This window comes from Sinohyriopsis cumingii, chromosome 10 (genome assembly GCF_028554795.1).
Source record: "Sinohyriopsis cumingii isolate HCF-2022 chromosome 10, ASM2855479v2, whole genome shotgun sequence".
NCBI lineage: Eukaryota > Metazoa > Mollusca > Bivalvia > Unionida > Unionidae > Sinohyriopsis > Sinohyriopsis cumingii.
Window position 1 is genome coordinate 45132925 of NC_142970.1, and position 23530 is coordinate 45156454.

The 23530-nt window shown below is 34.3% G+C and overlaps 1 protein-coding gene across 7 annotated transcripts; it reads left to right on the forward strand.

Annotated features, from left to right (window-relative positions):
- Positions 1-997: 997 nt before the first annotated feature.
- On the forward strand, positions 998-21970 carry LOC149789960 (uncharacterized). Of its 7 annotated transcripts, none has more exons than XM_089972043.1 (6): positions 998-1100; positions 11415-11501; positions 13535-13972; positions 15116-15297; positions 16164-17478; positions 19683-21970. In XM_089972043.1, exons 2-6 carry the CDS (start codon positions 11450-11452, stop codon positions 19757-19759), a joined length of 2064 nt encoding a protein of 687 aa, XP_089828169.1. In that variant the 5' UTR covers positions 998-1100; positions 11415-11449; the 3' UTR covers positions 19760-21970. The 7 variants fall into 7 exon arrangements, with proteins under 7 accessions (XP_089828169.1, XP_089828170.1, XP_089828167.1 ...); XM_089972044.1 differs by having other exon boundaries at positions 1012-1036; XM_089972041.1 differs by lacking the exon at positions 998-1100 and adding an exon at positions 8888-9165.
- Positions 21971-23530: the final 1560 nt, after the last annotated feature.

A 23530-nucleotide genomic window follows, 5' to 3' on the forward strand; every position in this document is an offset into this window, starting at 1 on the left:
GTAAACAATGAAAAGTATAGTACTAGTTCACTTACTATCTGTTATATTCAAGAAACATTGAAATATAATCTACACACAGATGACTGCATCATGCAGCGTGATCTACATATAAACATCAGAGGTCACACGACGTTTATAAAAGAATAATATTAGTACCTTGTTAGTTTTACGTAAATAAAATATGATAATTTCAATATAATAATCGCAGCACCATATGCAAATGAAGAGTGTCTTCACGGTAAGCTTGTTTGAGCATTGTATTGTCAATAGCAATTATGTAGTGCATGCCATCCGATATTAGAGACTTATTTTAATCTTTGTGGAATGATTGAAATATTACTATACATGTACTTTAGAGAATATTATGAATTCACTGTGCTTCTTGGAATATAATTTTGTGGATTTCACGGTCAAATAACAATCCTTTCTTGGAACTAATATCAACCCTTCCCCAATCCAAAAACTCAAGAACCAACGAAAATGTCATTCTTTGCACGTACCATACACGTATAACGTAAACTTGAACAGTCCAAGTGAGTACGAGAAAAAGAGATTGTGATTATGAGACTGCGGGAGGTTAGAGTAGTCGTTAACAACATGGACACTGTCCTTTTTAATGTTGGGATGGAGTTACAAGTAGTATTTTTCAAGCATGCAGGGCTGGCTTACTTTGTGTATGAAAATATTTTTTGTGTATGAAACCACAGCCATGTACTCACATGCATCATATTCTTCATAATATATAATTCCTGCAATCTGTAAAGGTTGTAGTTTCTCTAAGTAAAACACCATACTTGGAATGATGCACAGTGTCATATTCTATTCTATTTTATGTTTGACCGTAATATCAAATGCTCAAATACATATTTTATTTACGATTATGTGTTCGTCTTGAAACCAGGTTCCGTAGATCATCTCTGTGCCATGCCGTGTCAGAGTTGTTTCCCTTATATAAAACAAAGTCCAGGTTTCATAATACTTCTTCCTGGTTGCAGGTATCCGCCGAATTAGATCCATGAGCTAACAAAAATTCAGGGTGAGTGTATTCCAATTTTTCATGAGTTAGGAATCACCGGCAGATATACAATACAGCTGTAAAGGTAATGCACTTTCAATCAATAAAACAAAATAACCATATTACCAAATAGTATTGTATCACCTAGAGTTTGTTAAATCAAAAAGAACATTATTGATGATTTGTCTCTTGTAATGATAACAAGAAGAGTTAATGTGCGTTAACGAAAAATGTTTAAAACCTTTCATAACTTCAAGACCTGAAAGCGCCCAAGCGCTTCATTTTTCCAGGGGATATAATTGGTGCGTCCCTGTAGCTGCGGTTAATTTTTTTTTTTTTTTTTTGTTCTTTCGGGTGGGTGGGTGTGTGTTTGGGGTCCCTCCAAACAGGCATGCATTACTAGGTTTTGTACTTATTTTCAGAACGAGTACAAGTTGAAAACAAAAACAAATTTGTTATTAAATTCCTTAAACTCCAAAATTTTATTTCAGGCTGCAATTTATGCAATTCTAACGTACCATACTCTGCCCAATCAAGAATAAATCTGACCCACCCATTCACAAACATTCTGAAACGAACATTTTCTTAATGGCTCTTCATTTTGCAGGGATTTCTTTGGCAAAGTAATTAATGGCAGTTCAGACGTAAACAGAAAGTCTGTCATCATTAAATATAATTAACATCGTCCACATTTATGTTTTACATGTGAATATAATGTTTCTAGCCATTTGTTGACGGTTTGGTTGTTTTTGCATTTTTTTAAAGTTTTTTTCCAAATTTATTTAAACGTTATATATCTGAGCGTAGATATGTGTCATTCACGCAGCTTTTAACATTATGCTTGATATTAATGCTTTCTGTCCATATTTAGTAAACTCTGTTGTTTCAAATGTTAAACTTCTGCTTGCCATGGTGCTTTCTGTCAGTTGGTATAATTATGATGAGCGGCTTTCATGTCCCACAAATAACGCTGGTAGTGACAAGGGATGTTAACCTTGTCAATAAGTCATTCACATATTTTACTTTTTTAAGCCATTTCATGCACTTTTCTAGGACATCATTTTTCAAACAACATATCTGTGCAGCGGAACATATATGGAAATGCAAAACGATATTATTTGCTCACATCTGAGACTCTTCATTCCCGAGATTTGTCAATTTGTTTTGAACAAACTTTATTTGGTGCTTCATTATCTTTCTGAATGGTCAACTTAATTTGTTTTTTTTGTTTTTCTTGTTGTTTTATAACAGCGACGGTATTTTACAACAGATCGGCAATATTTGTCAAAACCTGAACATTCTTTATACTAGGTGTCTAAGATAATTTTCTCTTGAGCGGTTTTTGATTATTGAGGGTATAAAAGTTTTAATATATTTTGTAATAACGACCAAACTTGATAACGAATTGACATCATTTGACTAAAGTGGAGAGGTCTTTAGATAAAAAAGCTTTGTGCAAAATGTGGTTGAAATTAGGTCCAGCGTTGTTGCAACGAAAGCTTAAAACACCAGTATGGGACGGACGAAAGAAAAGTCACCAAAAGTTAGGAAAATTATCAAAAGCATCTTGAACATACACTTACTCCCAGTATTCGATATGATGATAGAATGTTTTACTAATTGTTACCATTATGCATTATAAATGGAATGCCGACCCGTTACTCGACAGCCTACTTTGCCTATTAAAATGGAGAGAGAGAGAGAGTAACGTGTTGCTAGAAATGGTGAGTAACATATTGAGACGGTGAGATAAATGTTTCACCAGATGATTTCTAAAGTTAATTGAACACAATTTAATTTTTTCCATTCATCTAACTTTCTCGTTGAGAATATCAAAATTCAGTCTGTGCTTTAACTAGGTGTTCTTAAACTGCTCTTAAACTTAACAATATATCAGTATTCCTAAAAATAAACTACAACGTTAAAACAAAATAATTTTAGTAATTAAATTTAATCTATTAATTAAATGTCTCAGCTATAAGGTGTTTTTGTATTATGTAATTTGTAACATGAGTCTTCACTTCGTTTAATGGGACTAATGTGGAAATGACAGATATGCATACAATGTTGCATGATTGTCTTGTGTGAAAAGTAGAATTCAGATATCAGGAAATGACCCCAAACGGCATTACATTGCAGGAAAGTTGTAAGCGGACACGGCCTCAACCAAGGCCCCGGTGAGGGAGCTACCAACGCTACCCAAACACCCGACGGTGGAAGGGAGGATTACCAACCACCCTTCTGGCCTCGTATTTTTGGCAATTTGGGCCATCATCGTGGTCCTGGGTGCCATTTAAGCCACTGACCAAGGGCGCAGTTTGCACTGCGTGCGCCACTGCTGTAAAACTTGTTGAACAAGAAACGACCCAAATAATTTTCGATTTGATTATATAAAGGTCATTATCATCCAGCTGATACTGCCGCTATTCCTATTATCTGTTCAGGATCTTTGTACCGGGTGTGCATATATGACAAGTACGTAGAATATCACTCAGATAAGCAGGTCATATATATGCTACCAAATATGCTGTATTCAAACCAATTCGTAGCCATGGCCATGTTTATTTCCAGGGCAGACTTTTATGTTTCACTCTACTTTGTTTCCACAAAATGAACTCAGTTTACATGAAAATGAAATAATAATTCAAACATTGCGATGCGTCAACTATTATTGCGTATGTAATCAACTCATTACACATCAGTGTACATTTTATACACTAACCGGTATTTCTCACAGCTTTGGACTACCGTCGGTTAAGAGTTCTTTTGTTGACATGTACATTAAATTTCTGGAGCCAATCCTATGTTTGGCGATTTGTAAAATCTACATGGGATATCAAAACCCTATATCGATTGGCCGCTTTGAATAGAGCACTAGATACGGCTGCTATCTAATACCTGTACATGTCTAAAGTATATGCAGGTGTGTTCCAGAAAGATTTGCATGCATTAAAACTGCACATAATAATAAACAGGTGACATCAGACCTACATCAATAACAACACATATTGGAGGGAGTTGATATATCTTACCAATGCACAGTACTCAAATGGAGAAGATCGATATAAGTTTATATGTAAAAATAATCTTAGCACCTCATAAATGAGACCCGTAACAGTCCACTTGCTAAGTTTTAAATTCTTAATCGAAATTTCAAAATGGTCATTTTAATAGGATATGTAGTGTTGCGTATTTAGGCTCTTACAAAACGTAACGAAAAAGAGTGAAAACAACAAGCTTTGTAAAATTTAACAAATAATTTATTTCCCTAGAAAAAGCAAGGTAAATATGAGAAGAAAAAAAAATTATTTTTTTGCAAATAAAATTCAAAATTAATCCAAGAAAAAAATGGAAGACCTGTCATTAAAAAGTCCTAAACGAATCTGAGTTCGAGTCTCGATGAAATCTAAAATAGAAGGCTAATAGCACTCATATATTTCGAGGAAAAATAATCACTTGAATTCCATAAAATAAAATTTCAATTCAAACTTGTCACGGCAAAACACGTTTAAGCATAAATGGTTTAGAGCCCGAATCCCCAAATTATATCCAGGAAACAGTCATATACTAATGTAAGACACATAACAGATTCCCGTATGAGGGTCACATGATCTCCCGTCCAGAACAAAATACAAGCTTTCAACATCCTTAATATCACGTACTCCTAGTATGGCCTTAACTGAAATCATTGGTACATACCATGGGAAAAAATAATTAAAAAAATAAAAGGTTGTTTACCAGAACCCTTACTGGTTCCGAATAAAGATCAGCGACTAGATACAGGGTTTATATATTATAACAGTCAGGTCAAACCGAACTGAACTGAATTTCTGAAGAAAAAGTCCAGTAGACAAAGTCACCTTAAAATAGTATGAAATATAACAAAAAAAATTCAAACAAAGAAATAATTAAATTACATATATATAAGAGTAGAATATTCTGACACATAACGAGTATCGTTAACTTGTCAGTAAATTACACGACTTTTCCTTTACTTTAATTTCCTTCAAAATGCTTTTATCTAAATGTACTAGTTCCAATGTATCTCTCAATAATACTTTACTATTCGTATTCAAATAAGTACCAAACTGGGATACCGTTTCTATCATAATTGTAAAATAAGAAATAAATGAAAGAAGCTGACGAACTGTAAGTCAATAATAGAAATAGTATTGGCAAACATCTAAGTACTTGCATTTTGTTTTTCAGCCTGCAAAACACAGCATTAATAACACTGATCCCCTTTTGAACCTTTCTATCTATTTTTCAGGATGACAGTTGCTCTCCCAAATGTCAGTGCATTCAATTGATTTAGTTTATTCTTCGGCGAGGCTTTTTCCTCTGTATTCTTCGTTCAACGTGGGACACTGCTTAGTATAAGTTGCATATCAATACCTACCACAAAAAAACCACTACCAAGTTCATTAGAACATGTTAATGAAATTTGCATTAAATATATTAATAACATTAGCATAAAATTATCAATAAAAGTAGTAATAAATTATTGATAAAATTAGCAAAATATTATTAATAAAATTAGCATAAAATTATTAATACAATTAGCATAAAATTATTCATAAAATAAGTATAAAATATATTATTAACATTCATTAGCATGCAATTATTAGTACAATTACATCAAAGTTTAAATAACATTAGAGTAAAATTAATAATACAATTAGCATAAAATTATTGATAATATTACCATAAAATTATTAATTAAATGTGTATTAAAATGATGCGATCAAGGTACTGTATGAGACTGAGATTAAAGTAATTTTAAATAAAGACGTTGCTGCTGTACAGAAAAGCTTTTTACTGCTAGATGTAATCAGAAGCTTCTCTGCGACCAAGGTTCATTTTCATCCAGTATGGTATACCATAAGACGTTGATTTAGCACTTAGTTGGAAACAAAATGATGATCCATCACACGTTCTCAGATTTCATTACAAACTCATTTAATATGAAAAAAATTAATCGGGCGTTCAATATGTTCAGTCTGTTTGTATTATCACCAACTTCTTGTTACTATTTAAGTGTTTTCACTGACGTCTGCGTGTCGATGTTCTAAGATATACCGAAATGAATGTTTATAAATCCCACTGTATTCAAACCTACTTAAATTCCACAGCTTCATAATGTTGGGAAAGCGTTAAAAAGAGAGTTATGTAATATTTACAAAACCGCATTCTTATTTTATTCCGAGTCTTAGGAAGAAACTCGGCTGATATGGCATAGGAAAACTTTATAGCCTGGATGCCTTCACGTATTCTTCACTTCCTATTTATTTTTATTTTCCGCCCACTCGAAACAAGGCACTTATGTAGTTTATTACAGGAGCTATAACCGTGTTATAAATTAGTGTGATCCTGCTCGTTACATGTTTAAAAAGTATGGGTATTGAGTGAACATCTTTTTTTTGGAGGTCAACAGGTATTCGTTTTAAAGGAGTCTTTCAGATGTATCTGGAGTTAGTATCACTTTATCGGATGAACATGTATATAGCATCGATTTATTATATAAAACAGTGTAGATATCTATGACATAATCAATTGTAATAAATTTTATTCGATGTGTAAAATAAGTGTCCTCAGATCTAAAGGACATGTACATGAATAGGATTGCTATTTTCCTACAGTTTTGTCAAACCGAGACAACATTATTCTATTATTGCTTTCTAATGAGACTGCTGTTCACATTTAGTCTAGTCTGCTTGGGTGTAATGAAGGTGAGGGCATTATATTCCACCGGAAAACATGGTAGGAGAGTAGGACAAAAGGCAGAGGACAATAATAATTCAGTACATCACATGACGTAATGTGACGTCTTATGACGTCGGACTGTGGCAATAGTGAAGACCGTCATAGGTGTAAATACCGCTGCAATACATAATATAACCGAGTCAGGTGAAAATGAGCACCGTCCTAAGGCAAAGTCCCTGTAGTTAGCCAATAGGAACTCAAGAATTTCTCATATCTTTATGGCTTCTATATCAGTTAGACTTGAATGTGCATGTTTTCTTCACTATCTTCTGATCCAGGTAGTTGGTGTTTATTTAAGATAACTGACTGTTCATATTATCTCAATACTTAGGGTCAAAATTTGTATCGTTTGGTGCACTGCTGTAGTAGTTTCATAATGTCCCACACACAAAAATTTAAAAGCAGATCAGTTTGTATGTAACATGCAAAATTCCTTTTGTATCGAAAGGACTTTATATCAATTTTAACTGCTTAGATAAATGAAGAGATGTTTATCTATTTATTTCCTACAACTTCTGTTCCTATTACTAATCCCATCCCCACCCCGTTTTCCAAATATCACTCATTATTGTATTATATATGTGTGTAATACTAATGGAAAGAAGTACACCATTTTTGTTCTGAGAAATAGTTGCAGAGCCATATAGTAAAAATGTGTATCATTTTTAGAAGCAAAATGTCTTCTTGAATGACAATGTAAAATGAAAATCAACATTCGTGTACTTAGCATTCCTTAGAAAGAAGCATGAAAATATAATTTTAAAAACAATTATACTCGCATTTCCAACAACTATCAAAACATTTCAACAGAAATTCATTGTTGGATATTATCACCAGTGATGACGAGTGTAATGATAATCCCTATGACTAGGATATGGCAAGGGTCATGATGCCGATGGTGGTAACAATAACAGTCGTACTGATGACGACACGTTGCGTTGATAATTATTGCGATAAATATGGCCACGAAAATGACTCGATGCCTATTGATGATGGTGATGCGATGATGATGATGATGATGATGATGATGACAATAGTGAAGAATATCACGATATTAGGACGGCCATGAATGAAGCATTAAACAAGATATATCAACGAAGGAGGTATTTTGAATGGCAAAGGAGCCGAGGCAACTTTAAAGTGTTTATTTGCTTTTACGAATCGTCTGCTGTGCTTTCATTTCCTTTGGTTGCAGACAAAATAGAGCTATTGTGCTTGTATATTTGCTGATCCTGTTTTGTCATTTACGTCTGGGTGCACACAATCTACTAATTTAGTTTGATTAAGTACCTCTTAGATAAGATAATAAAGCATGCGGTTATAACGTGTGATGCTTCAAACCATCTGCCTACCACTCAAGACTCAACGTGGCTTGGAACATGACGTTTTCTAAGTCTAAGGTCCAAGTCATCACATTTTTATAATCACTTCATCCTAGATAGAAGATTTAGTTGTTTTTTTTTTGTTTCACACATTAAAATCTGATTTCTTGTTTTGTATCTAATGAAATGGTCTTTTCAAACCTTTCTTAAAAAGCGTTGAAAAAAGATGAACTTAAGGTGGCTTGGATGTTGAAGGTGACGGTACTATATCCCGTCAGAAAACTCTGTAAAATAATTTGAACCAAGGTAGAATACAGTAATATATTTAGTTCATCACATGATATATACTGTCACGTGTTATGACGTCAGACTGTGGTAGTAATGCAAGCCAGAGTAGGTGTAATTGCGTCTGCCATGCATTAATATACTGATGTCAAGTCAAAGTGCGTATTGTCCTAATGCAAATCCCAATTGTTAGCAAAGATTATCATAAATAATATTATATATGGTGAGCCCCGTAAATGCGTGTCATCCCTACGGAGAATCAAATTGCGTTCTTATAATAGATCTATATTTGGGTTTTTTAAATGAGCAAGCGAAACCGTATGTTCAAGTCATTTTACAAACTTTGTCAGCTAAAATTATGAAATTAAATGATTAGGTCTGGTTCAACCATGCGATTTATGTTATATAGATAAAAGAGAAACCGTTCGTGTTACTTGATACATAAGACACTTCCTGGAAGTACATGGTGAAATTTAACGTACCCTTCGTAGATTTGAAAATAAATCTGCTATCCGGTGGTAGAAAATACATAAAATTACATACATTGTGCGTATTATGATTCAAGTCAGCGGGAAGAATGCGTTTTATATTTTGCATTGCTACGTCGACACCGTTAGGTCGACAATAAGTCATATTTCAGTAACTCTGCTCGGCTAATGCATGCTGCATAACGACAATCGACACGTGCCCGATAAGATAACGACATACGGCAAAAGATATTGATGATTTACCTGGAATCGTGTAAGGCAAAGTCCAGTTGCACATGCATCCGTCCAGTAGGTAAGGAAACTAATGACTTTGAATGATGGACAGGGCTAAAAGCTATAATTTTTTTTAATCACCAAATTATGTGAGTAAGTTGTCTTAGTGTTTTTTTTTTCTTTTCTAGTTATTATATATTTCCAAATGGCCTTATGATATATTCATTATATTGTATGATTCTCGTGTAGAAATGGAAACTGCATTGATAGCGCGTTAAATGTATTTTTATACCTATTTTTTGCTGTAATCCATCAACTGCATCCTATACAAGAACATTCAGCAAAGATGGCACGTAAATCTTGCACCATGCTTTCTCCAATACTTTAACTTGTTATTTATTGAAGTACAGCTTCGTTGGGGTTTCTCGATGTTTTTCTTCTGAATCTACATTAAAGTACCTAAGTGAGCTCTTTATAGAAGGTACAAAGTTCGATACTCCGTAATGACATTAACATGGTTACACACCTTGTATCAAGTAATATTGTTATTGTCTTCATATCGAATTGTAATAAAAAGAACATTCTGCTAATCTCTGGTTCAAATGCAGACTTATCAGTAGGATCAACACCAAATTGGAGATTTAAATAATGTTGTTAACATGGACAACGACACCATTATATAGACTCTCCGTTTGTCACACGGTTGACGTTTATGGCTGTCTTAATGCAGATATAGAGTTTCCTTTTCATCCATTCCATTTGTCGAGGCCCTTTCCTTGCTTTAGAATTTATAGCTTGTATTTTTGTGTGATCTTGAGAAGAAAAAAAAATTATTTTTTATGTGCCTATTATGATAAGGGACATATATTCAGCCGGAATATTCATCGGCGAAAGTTCCATGCTGAATTCATGCCGGAGAACTGTGTCCGCACCCTGATGAAAGCATGTAATGTGTCCAGCTTACATAAATAGCATCGTATATATTAATGATTTTTTTATTTACATTTTGTTATATTCACTGTATGAAAGAAATATATCTTGTTAAAGTGTCTTCTAATAGTCCGTAACTGACGACCTCGCTCCCAATATGTTTCAGTACACAGTTCAAAATATGTACGTATATACCAGCAATGATGCGATCGATAGTTTTACGTGCCTACACAGGAAAAATAAAGTTCAATACTCTGCCCACTCGTCTGCACATTTTGAGACCATACACTTGAATTTCGACTAGTAAGTGAATGAAAGAGTCGCAATATGTTCCTAAATCTATTTAATTACATAATGCAAAATGGTCAGTCTCGCAAATGCTTTGTTTGTTATTTACAACAAATGCAGTCGCTACAGTCTCTCACTTGCCTGTCTGTTCGAGTTCTGGCAGAAGACAAATGTAAAGTGAGCAAGCTGTATCGTGCTTAAATATACTATTGAAAAACAATTAAGTATCGCCATTGGTGGTCCTTGTAAACATTTCTTATTTCACATTGTTGACCAAGCCTGCTTTTAAGGATAAATCCATAAGTAACTAAACCACTCGGAACCTATCAGATGCCTTTTTACGGTAACTGAAAAGTAAATTCCAGCATAACAAGCAGAAGAGTTGTTTGTTGTTCCAATTAGTACATTGCAAGTTGTTTCTTGTACCAATTAGTACATTGTAAGTTATTTGCTGGATCAGTTAGTACATTGTAAGTTGTTTGTTGTACCATTTAGTACATTGTAAGTTGCTTGCTCTACCATTTAATATGCTGAAGGATAGATCAGATGAAAAATGGACAAAGCAGTTGGCACAAATTGCGAAAATTTTTAAGTATTTAATATAATGTTGTTTAATAAGGAAAAAATGTATAAAATGTTCTATGTAATGAAAAGAGATAGTGTTTAACTTGTGGTGCGACTTTGCTGCCTTGTGCTGGGCGATTCGTAAGCATGCAACTTTTTCACGAATTTTGTAGGCTAAGGTGTTAAATATGAAAACTTATGATGTACTTCCCATTACAGGTATCATAAAATATTCATCCTCAATCATTTGTTGTACACGTAGTTTTGTAGCCTTTTGATGAATATGAAGAAAACAAAGAGAAATATTTGGACATCAGCGAAAACTCATGACGGACAGGATATATATCTGAGTCAATTAAAATCAATTACTGCTATGAATCCTTTCGTAGCAAGTGAAGTTCTATGTATTGCATCTTTGACGTTAATTGTCTGTATTTTGTATAATTAGTACTATCTACGTGTTGACATGCTTTTTATAGCGAAAAGAAAATTAATTGTTATTTAATTAGCTTCTGCGCTTTAAAAACCATGTCAGAAGTTTTGCAGATTAACAACTATCCAGTCCTTGAAGACGCTATAAGATGAGCAAACGGAACGCAGCACACGAATTTCTATTTAAGCAGCTAACTACTGGTAAGTATTGCACACATTATACATTTGAAATCGCCTTTGTTGTATGTTTTCACGTTAAACATGTCTTTAAAGAGAACAAGAGAGAAATCTTGAAACAAGGCGCATTGTATGAGTTATCGTTTTTTCATGCGACCGATGCCCACAAACTTTGGATGTATTTGAATGAAATCGAACTATACATTGCCAACAATTTTATTGATGGCTACCTGGATGACATGGTTGAACACCAATCTGGAATATGCATCAGGTATGCTTTAACAAGGACTGCCATTTTAATGTGGGTACTACATTTTGGTCGATAAGTTAAATTTAATTCCAACAGTCATGGTATCTGTCAGGAGAAAGTTCGTGTTTATTTATTATGAATTAAGATCCACATAAAACATCCAAACTGTACTTAATGATTAATTTTAAACACTATAATTGTTGTAAATGAACACAAGGTAGGCAAGATAACTAAAAGTAAAATGACTGACGAACCTTTATTACTCATGCGAAGCATACTCTTGTAAATTTACTTCTGACATCTTGTGCCTATGCTAAAGGAATCATACCTAATGTGTGATATGGTGTGATTATATTTAATGTGTGATATCGTGTGACAATGCTAACTGAAGCATACCTAATGTGTGATATCGTGTATCTGTGCTAAATGGAGCATACCTAATGTGTGATATCGTGTGTCTATGCTAAAGGAAGCATATCTAATGTGTGTTATTGTGTGGCTATGTTAAATGAAGCATACCTAATGGGTGATATAGTGTGGCTAAACTAAAGGAAGCATACCTATTGTGTGTGTTATCGTGTGGCTATGCTAAAGGAACATACATAATATGTGATATCGTGTGGCTATGCTAAAGTAAGCTTACCTAATTGTGAAAAACCAAAAGCAAGAAGGAACAAACGTCCTCCGTTCCTGAGAATAAATTAGTATCCAATTCTCTTCATACTTTTTTTTTTGATAATGCCTTCTCAAACTGTTGTTGGGGCTGTACTTGATTTAATGTGTCTTACAGTCTTTTTTCATCTGGTGTAACAAATCCCTCAAGCAATGAATCAGCAGTAATTATTTTTAAATCATGAATAATTGTCACTCTATCTGAACAAATTTACAAAAGTAGTATCGAGGTGCCTTTTATATAAGATATTCGCTATGATAAGGAACATACTGTATCCCAGGTCAATGTCCTTAAATTTGCATCTAATTTTAAAGGATGGCACAAATCAATGCATAAATACAATCAGCGATTATCTCCTGCCAAATGCAGCATCAGATATTACGTGACATCAACGCCTTTCATACCAAAAGAAACTTCAATGCACAAAGTTCGACAATCTTTTGGTGCCTTTAAACGACAGTTCATTTTATAACCGAAATTCTGAAGTAGGTGTAGGTAGTATGATATCAAAATTCTGTATGAACAGTATCGTATCAATAGTGTACGCAGTTGTGTGGTAGTGTCATAAATCATAACTGTTTGTTAAAGAAAGAAGGTCATAAAATAAGAACTAATTGCTTGTAATTTAAGACATATTTCATAGACAATTAATGGTATTTGCAGGGATTAACCCGGTGCCTATTTCATATTTATATGAAATATGGACTATTTTTCTTCATCACTATATGAAATTTACATTTACTGCCAATAAAGATATACCTTTCTCTTGTTGACATTTGCACCTGATGATCAAAAACATAGTGCCTATAAAAAATCCATTTCTCCGTTCAATCAGCTATATTAATTATCTGTCTGGATATCTACCCACCTGCCCGTAACAGATAAATATGTAGATTTATTGCTGCGATCATTCAAGCATGGATGCGTACGTATGTAAGTACATAATAACAAAGATACGCATATAAATGCATGTATACACATCTACATCCCAGCAATTTTGATACTATCATATTAAACTTTTAAAACAACTCTATCAAAAACTAGGTTCTGTCCTGTTGTTTGTATTTAATTTCGACACTACGCTATTTCACACAGCGTTTCCAAACATGTGAATTTTTTATTGTTTATTTTAAGGGTTCCAGAATCAAAATGACCCAAAACAACCGACGAACCTCCGCTGCAATGATCGGTTGTCATATTCTGTCAAAATGGCGTGGGATAAACCAAGAAGCGTTGACAATGATATTCAGCGCTACGAAATGAAGTACAAAATAAAAGACGAAAAGCATTGGCATAGCGCAAACACACTGGATAATTCGAATTCGTTACTCGTACAGGGATTGCGAAGCAGAACAGAGTATGAATTTAAAGTGCGAGCCATATTTGACGACGGCGAAGAAGGACCGTTCAGTGACATCTGCAGACACGTCGTGACTAGACAATCTATGATAGACGATATACTCCCTGATGCTGAAAAGATCAAAGATGGTCAGCCGGCGATCTACAAGCTTCCGTTGAACAGAAACGATAAATCTGTCAATCATAAATCGAAAACAAGGAAATGTATTTTTGGTAGGCTTCCTACCTGTTCTTTTTAAATAATACTCTTTTATAAATCTTCTCTCCCGTCGTCCAATGGATGAAAAATAAATATGCGCGTTCCTTCGGCTTATCAAAGAAGAACATTTTTTTTAAATCAGTTGTAAATCATTTTTAAGTACAGCACAGAAAAAACGTGAAGATCTTTGGTAAATGCAAATAGAGTATACCCCCGATAAAGGATGAATAGTAACATTTATCATAAGAAAAAAATTACGTAACAGAGACATTGGCGATTAGAGGTGTTATGACCATACACTTACATGAGGATGTACGGAGAGATAGACATATAGCCTATGTGACAAAAAATAAATATCGAATAAAGAGCGATGGAATAAACTTAAAAGAAACAGTCAAATTGAATCATTAATAATCGAAGATTGTTAAAGGTAAATAGTGTGATATTTAATTATCTTTCATGAGTTCAAGGGACACCTGTATCAGAAAGTGTCAGTTGTGTACTGGATTCATATTCACATTTGAAGAGAATTGTAACTATTTTATTGCAAATATTTAGATTTCTTAATTAGGGTATTGTTCCTTTTCTTTACTGCAATGCATATGATCCCAATTTCAAATTAAAACTCATATTAAATATAGGAATTGTTCATGGAAAATGTGATTCCTCATACCACGGTACCTCTCATTTGAATCGAACTGATCTACTTTCAATTATCACGTGACTTTTCAATAATATAGCTGTAGTTAAAGTGTCCATAATACATTAATGACAATTGCTGTTCAAAACAATTATTTTTCGAGACGATTACAGTACATAATGATACTGGAGTGTGTGAGAGTGCCGGTAAGACTCTGACTTTAGTCTGTAACCCCGTTCTCAGCAATTTGTTCGCGATATACTAGAATCGTGATTTGTTGCATTGCGTTCAAACGAGTGTTAATAGATATACATGTATATCTGTGCGCGTGTATCACGTTCAAAGGGAATGATGATGTTACCAAGTTTACTCTCCGGCGCTCTCACAATTTTATTTCTGATGTATTATCTACTCAATATTTTTGCCTACCGCCTAAACATGTAAGAGAAGAATTTTCACATTTCACGAGTTACAACAACTCATCTGTATTTATTTTTTCCTTTGTACTATTTTGTAGGGAAGAGAGGGATTCACGCCATAAGTGAGAAGACCATATTGGTTGTGGGTGCTACTGGATCTGGAAAAAGTACACTGATTGACGGGATGGTGAATTACCTCCTGGGTGTGAACTGGGAAGATAAATCTAGATTTACCATCATTGACCTCGTGGACGAGGAAAAAGGGAAGAAAAGTGACCAGGTAAAATATCAAAATCGACTGAACCTCATCGTCAGGACATTTCTTCATTAATGAAAATTAAGATAGTGTATATCAAATTGGACAACACAATTATTTCTATCTAATTTTGAAGTTTGATTCTTACGCTTGATGCATTTCTACAGCTTGCATAAAGATGCTTTCGCACACCTTGTACGATAACAATTCTCCTTTTAAAATCACCATATAACACTATTAAACCCATTAATATCTTGTAAAACAAACAAACTGATAAACAGAAGACAAAAGTTGAATATAACGAGACATGAAACCGTGGTGAATATAGTTGTGTCATGACACTATAAATTAACAGCGGTCTACATCAACATGAAGAGTAGATCTTAAAGCGACTAGTTGCAATTTAAAATAGATATTGGTCTGCTTGATGCAAAGCATGAATCAATCATTGCCTGAACCACAATGGTACACTATACTAATATCAGTTTTAAACTACGACACCACGTAATGTTATTACTATCTTACAAGTGAAATCCAACTACAAGCGGCACATGCCCAGATCTCATGGTCTATGCAGATTGCTAGGAGTCGATAGTGGAACAAGCAACATAGACCCTGATCTGGCGGATCATCGTGCCGTGCCGTTTTCAGTTTGACTCTAATAATTAGTAAGTATATATGTTTTTCTAATGTTAATTCCAATTGGATATTCATATATGTTCTTAATATTAACGGGGTAATAGAATGGTCATTTATCCTTGTTCCAAATTATTTTTCGAACTGTTTGGATAACCGACGGATACTGTATGAGATGCAGATAATACAAAATCTTTCTTGGCACACGATTGTTTTGGTTCTTGTCTATTTCATTGTAATATTCATATTTTCAGAGTCAATCCCAGACTGACTGGATTACATGCTACACAATGCATGTACCAGACACAAGAAAAACGAATTATATATTAAATATCATAGACACTCCTGGTTTTGGAGATACTAGAGGAATCCAACGAGACCAAGCAACAGTTGATCAGATAAAGGATTTCTTCACGATGCCTCCTCCGAAGGGCATTGAAACTCTGGATGCTGTATGTTTTGTGACACAAGCACCTTTGGCAAGACTGACACCACATCAAACCTACATCTTTGACTCTATTCTTTCTATCTTTGGCAAAGATATATCAAAGAACATATTTGTACTCATAACGTTTGCGGATGGCACTGATCCACCCGTAATAAAGGCCTTAGAAGCTGCTAAAGTACCGTTTAAAAACACATTTGAATTTAACAACTCCGCCCTATTTGTCAGCACAGAACGGCCAGAGAAAGTACCATTTGGACCAATGTTCTGGAACATGGGGAAGGAAAGCTTCAGGGTATTCTTTGATGAGCTTGACAAAACGGAAACAAGAAGTCTTCAGCTCACCGCCGACGTGTTAAATGCAAGAAAAAAACTGGAAGCAACACTTCAAGGACTGCTGCCACAAATGCAGGAAGGCTTACACGTGATCAATACAATCAAGCAGGAGAAAATAATCATTGATCAACACATGGCTGACATCGAGGCAAACAAAGCATTTGAGTATGAAGTTGAAGAAATACATCAGAGGAAAGTTGATTTAGCTACAGGCGAATATACAACCAATTGCTTAACATGTAATAGAACATGTCATTACCCATGCAAGATTCCAAATGACGATAACAAACGCGAGTGTTCGGCTATGGATAGTTCCGGCTACTGCACCAGCTGTCCCAAAAGGTGTATTTGGTCACATCATGTAAATAATCCATACCGTTTTGAATTCTACCCCGAAAAGGTCACAAAAGCATTTGAAGATTTAAAGAAAAAATATGAAATCGCTCGAGACAACGAAAGACAGCATTCTATTTATTTAAAAAAAGTAAAGGTGCAGTTTAATCAGGTGTGCGGAAACGTTTTCACATTGATCAAGCAGGCTAGAAACTGTATCAATGAATTAAACCAGAAAGCCTTAAAACAGAACCCTCTGGGCCAAATAGAATACATAGAACTACTCATAGAAGCCGAAAAGAGAGAAGTTAAATACGGATGGCAAAAGCGAGTTGAGATGTTGGAAGCATTTAAGATGCAGGCAGAGCTCCTGAAGGAACTACCTAATCAAGAATTCAAACCATGGACTGATGAGGAATTTGATGTCTTGCTACGAGAATCAGATTATGAAAAAGGTAAGCGAAAGATAATTAATTATCGAACGAAGTACTTTATTGTTTGACTTTAAGCATAGTAGAGGATTTGTTTAGCATGCACCTGTATGAGTTATGGAAATGAAGTCGAATAAAGAAAGCATTGGTCACGTAATAAGCCGTGTACAACTATATTTGTAGGGGCCCTGGGGGACGGGCCTAAAGCTCTCGCCTTACCGATCATTGCTATATCACCTCTGTCAGCGTGAATTCCAGTCTCAGGCCCAGCCTGGTTGTTCTTACCGGGGTTTCCACGACCAAGACAAAATACCCTCTCAAAACAGTGTTATATTAGCTAAAACGATTATCATGTTGCAGCTGTTACCAGACTCTTAAGAAACAGTTAAATAATCACAATACACCCACCCCAAGTAAGAGCGGTGAATATTAGTGAACTCTTTCTTCTTAGCAATGATGAGAAGCTGGGGGAAGCAACCTGACTTTTAGACATCTGTTCTCTTACTGGGAAGTACGACCACCATCATATCAATTTGTAACTCTTCGAAACGTTGTTGAACAGGGTACCTCGACAGGGTACCCTGATATGTACCTAATATGGCATGGAAAGATCAACCCAAAATTCTAAATTAATAGTCAGATAAAGCTTTATATCCAAATAATTCTTTTTGATTTGTTACTAAGTTACAACATCACAGACCTTTGGGGGCCAAATTAACTTATAAAATCCTTTGAAAATGTTGCGTCGCATGAGGGGATACCTCAAATGTTATCAGCTAATATAGCTGGAAGCTTACATATAAAGCAATAATTTGCATTTGCCCCCATGTTTTCATGCAATAATAAAACATGGAGACAGAAGTCAACAAGAATTACTAGTTTACTTCATTTGTAGTTCAAACATTCATAAGGGATTTAATCAACTCGAGAATAAGTGCGGCAATAAAAGATCAGAAGTGGATAATATAGCAGTTGTAACTCACTCATAAAATCCACGCATAGAGAATTCACAACACTGTACCTGTGTATCGTATGGACCAGGCAATAACAAATACATTAATGAAACATCAAAACGTACAGAAAATGAATAATGTTAAAACGAGACAACTAAATGTAATTGGGCAGACTCGAACGGAGCAAGTGAAAACTGATAGGATTCCGAATTACTGCGTATTTTATCCAATGAATCTAGCTGGTGTATCTTTTTATGATCTTCCTTTCATTTTTGGTAAGATAAAATCTTCACAGTTTCAGTCGACCTCAATATTCACCGTTACTTTCGACCTCAATCTTCCATTTTACTGCTCAGATTATTTTGTATTTTCCTGATTGTTCCTGTCTTACTCATTTTGTCTCACAAATTATCCATATAACCAGGTCTATCTCATCTTTCAGTAGTTCTTTCTGGGGGTGGGTGCATTGATGCAATATAACGTGTCCTCAAAAAGAGCAAAGAAAAACCCACATTTAATTACTTGTAGAACCTTTTAAAGATTTTTTGTTCGGCTCTTTCTTCTAAACGTTAACTTAGATTTTATAATTATGATTCGTAATTTTTATCGGAACCTAATGATACAACTGAAATGTTATTCTTATGCAACGAAATATTGCAAATAATGCATACCAAATTAATTAGTAATCTTGAAGTCACAAAAGGTCAAGAATGAGAGAAGCATACTGCGTGGTGATTTGCTGCTTTTCTAAATGGTATTTTACCTATGTTTTTAAAAACTAAATCTTGAACTGAAGAAGCAAGGGACAGTTATATCTCGATGTCCATCTTCCAAAATGCCAACTTTACTTTTAAACACGCTTATTGTGGATATATGTTTGCAAAGATAACGACAGGGAAATGACATACTTTACTGAGAATAAAATATGATTCATAATTAGAAGAAGATTCAATGTTAAGGCATATAAATCATAACCCTTTGAGACGAGACTGAGTTTCCTGCCCTAACCAATCAAACATGTCTCTTGCAAGCAGTAATAATATTATTATTTCCTTTACTGTCGTTTTACCTGCACTTTTAACACGTTGTTGAATATATCATATCAAGAAAGTGGGAGCTAGGTGTTGTTCCCAAGAGAACCTCGAATCTTGGATGAGCTAAATGGATATTGAACCTTCAACTTGGAGTGTGGGTATAAATCTCTACCAACTGAGCTACAATGGTTCTGTCGTAGCTTTTGCAGTAAAATATTGCATTCGACATTTCTATTTTCAGGTGGATTTGGTGCAATGATGAATGTCAGTATCGCCCCCAATCGTAAAGCCCGATTAGCGTCCAAACCAAGCCAGTGAAGAGCATGCTTTGTGGGGATCTGCCGATTAGCGTCCAAACCAAGCCAGTGAAGAGCATGCTTTGTGGGGATCTTCAGCAGAACCAAAAACTAACCTTTAGTGAACTCATGGGACGAGGAAGGGAAGTTTTATTTTTGCCGTTTTCAAAGAAACGGATGACGTCTTTATGTTTTAAAATAACAATTACGTCATTGACTTATCTTCATAAATTATATGCATCATCATAACAATTTTATATGTATATCAGGATCAAAAAGATACAAGAGTCTCTAAAGAAACTAAATCAATTAAATAATAATATAGAGACAGCTGTATAAGCAATTATATATTTATAATGGATATACAACATATCAATTCTTTTCTGAAATTTTTATGTAATTATATACAATACCTTGTTATAAAGACCATTGAGTTACAAATTATGTAAATTATGAAAATAGAAACTCTAATTAGTCTATTCATCTCTCAATGCACAATATATATTGGCATGAAATGAATCTTTTTAACCCCGTAATAGGTTGCCCACTGGGTCGGGTAACCATCCCAATGTCACATTACAATCAAATGTGTCTGGTTATCAGATAATCTAGGAATATTAAATATAATTTACAGAAGAAGAAAAAAGCACGCACACATCCGCATGCACACATGCATTAGGCACACAATCTCGATGTAATATCACAGTATTTTATTCATGTTTACCATCACGTCAGATACGTTTTATATGTTACATAACTTGACTTAGTTTCCTATTTACCATTTTTGGTTAAGTTTAGTTTTGACGTAATTATCTATCAGTGAATCATAAGACCCATGAAAACTAATTTCTATCCTTATATGGTATTGTGTGTTTATTTATTATTTCACTAAATAGTAAGAGCATATCCGTAAGGATATAGCTTTTCCGAAAAATTGGCGATAGTCACCCTGCTTGTTTAGAAGTAGATATCAATTTTAACCTTTTGACTGTTTGGCAGAAAAACTAGTTCCGTAACCACGAACAATACCTTCATCACGCGCAATAATTTAATAAAGTGGATTATTTTATTATATTAGATGCTGTTAGATTATTGTACTGGACAAGATTATTGACAGTAAGGAGTTTTACTAATAGACATATGGCACGTGTGACCAAAAATATGGTCCAGTGTAAATCACATTTCTTATATTGTTTTACCTTCGCTCAGCATGATTCTAAACCTGAATCCCATTTTTCATGATAAACAAGGCCATCAACACGCCTGTGTAAAACAGATGAAATGGGTAAAATGGTACTCGTCAAAACTCTTGAACATAATCAAGCATGGAAGTGACGTGTTGTAGGGTGTTCGTTTCCGATTACTTTCAAATGAGTCTTTAAAACCAAAACAGTAAAAGAAACGTGTAGTTCATATCTGTATAAAGGCCTTTATTTTACACCAAAGGCTGATGACGATCTTCTTTCAGAACTAGGACACCGGGGTAATATTTTTTTAACCTAAATCATCTTGCAAATACATTCATTGTTCTTCTTTTAATTTTCATAACATTGTATTCTTTTCTATTTATCGTACTTAGCCCAATACATTTTACTTATTATTTTTTTTAAATTATAATCAGAACTGCATCTTTTCGAAATAAAGGAGATCATATCTATCATAAGCATGTTGAATATCGGTGTGCCATTGTTAAAAATATAGTTGACAACATTCTATATTGGTGACAGTTTTATAACTTTTGGAAACTGGAAATGGCTGTACACATATACTCTACGGCATACACTGAATTAAAAAAATTCAAATTTGATACCAATGTTGGTAAATATGGTGGATGCTACAAAATCAATCAAATTCAATATCAAATGAACAATAATAGGGCTTTGACCCAATCCACGAACACGAGTATTGACCAAAATATTATTTTCACAAGACCACGAAAACAAATGAATATAGATATGGGTTTGATCAGTCCCTCTGATTAAAGGAGGCTATGTTTGTGATTAAGAGCGAGTAACCGAGGACAACGTGAGCATTCTCTTGTTTAATAGTGGAAATGAGCTACATGTGGGCTTTTTTCAAGAAAAAAAATTATTTTATCAATGAAAGGATACACATATTTGTTTGAATATAAAAATGCAGCCATTTGCACATATGTAAAACATTGTTTGATAATAGATTGTCTGTATAACATAAATGTTGTAGTTTTGAAAATAAAATATTCTTGTATTTACAACACAGACGTTTGGTACTCTCATTTCAAAGTATAGGGCGCTGGAAATTCAGTCTCTCTCTCTCTCTCTCTCTCTCTCTTTCTCTCTATATCTCTTTTTGTCTCTCGCACACACACACACACATATATATATATATATATATATATATATATATATATATATATATATATATATATATATATATATATATATATATATATATATCACCATATTTATATAAATCTTCTAAAATGTCAGTTATTGTATAGTGCTCTCTCTCTCTCTCTCTCTCTCCATTACACTAATACTGTCACATCCAAGTACATATTTCCTCATAATTTATTGTCTTTCACTAACTATTATCTAATTCTTTAAAAATACACTCTCCTCTTTTATTGAATATACTTTCACAAACACATGCTCATCATGTTCTGTCTTGTCCATTATGGTGTTCGAATGCACGTTCAAACATTCACTGCCTATAACGATGAAAGCGTAATTACAGAAAAACAAACAAATATGAAACATATCAAAATCGATGAATCGCCAATCATGGCGACATCATATGGCAAACTTTCATCATGAATCCATTTGATATATATCATTAAGCCCCAAACCCACCCCATATTCGATATAGTTTCCATCAAAACAACACAAGTTGTAACCTAAAATTCACATGTAAATTAACTTTACAGTAAAACTACAAGAAGCATGCGTACTGCAAATGACATTTCAGAAGCCTCGTCTTGTGACCTTTATACAACTAACGACCTTGACCTATTAGCTAGGGATTTGACTATGCATAAGGCGTGGAGCTGGGTGAAGTCTCAATCAAAGATCTGTAGTAATTTATATTGTCCTTTACATTACGAAGATATGGAGGCATGGGACACCGTGGTTGACACCATCTTTGTATTATGTATAATTGGCCATAACTAAGTTCCATGAAAATACTTCCTGCAATTCAAAAGTTATGTTCCAGCCAAGGATGCAAGTCACTGAATTACATTTTCCCATGTCGTGACCATGATCTGAAGGCAGAAGGCATAGTTAAGCTTTGTGGAACAACTCCTATATTCATGCTATATCCTTGCATAAAGTTTTTGCTTGTTTCTTATTTATATAAAGATAGTTTATCAACCATCACAAAGTTATGGCCTGAACAAACAATTGGTAACAGACTGATGGAAAACGCCATAACATGCTACATCCACTTAACACAGGCATATACAATTGTTGATCCTCATGTAAATTAACCTCACAATCTTATACCTATCAATACTAAAACATTTAAAAAATACATTTTCTGAGACTGAAAGAGAAGTGGATGGTAAAAGGAATTGTGTGTACTTAACGTCAATCCATGATATATGAATAAAAATATACTCTGGTTTAATTACCACATGGAACATTAAATGAAGATAGTTGTTGTTTTTAGCCGTAGTCATTTCAAAATGCAGAATTTGGTTCAACAACTGCCTCACACACAAAGTCCCTGCAGTGATAAACCCAATTGATCATGTTCCATGGCTGCATAATTGACCAGAGAACTTATAAATTACATTCTCACTGTATTATCACAA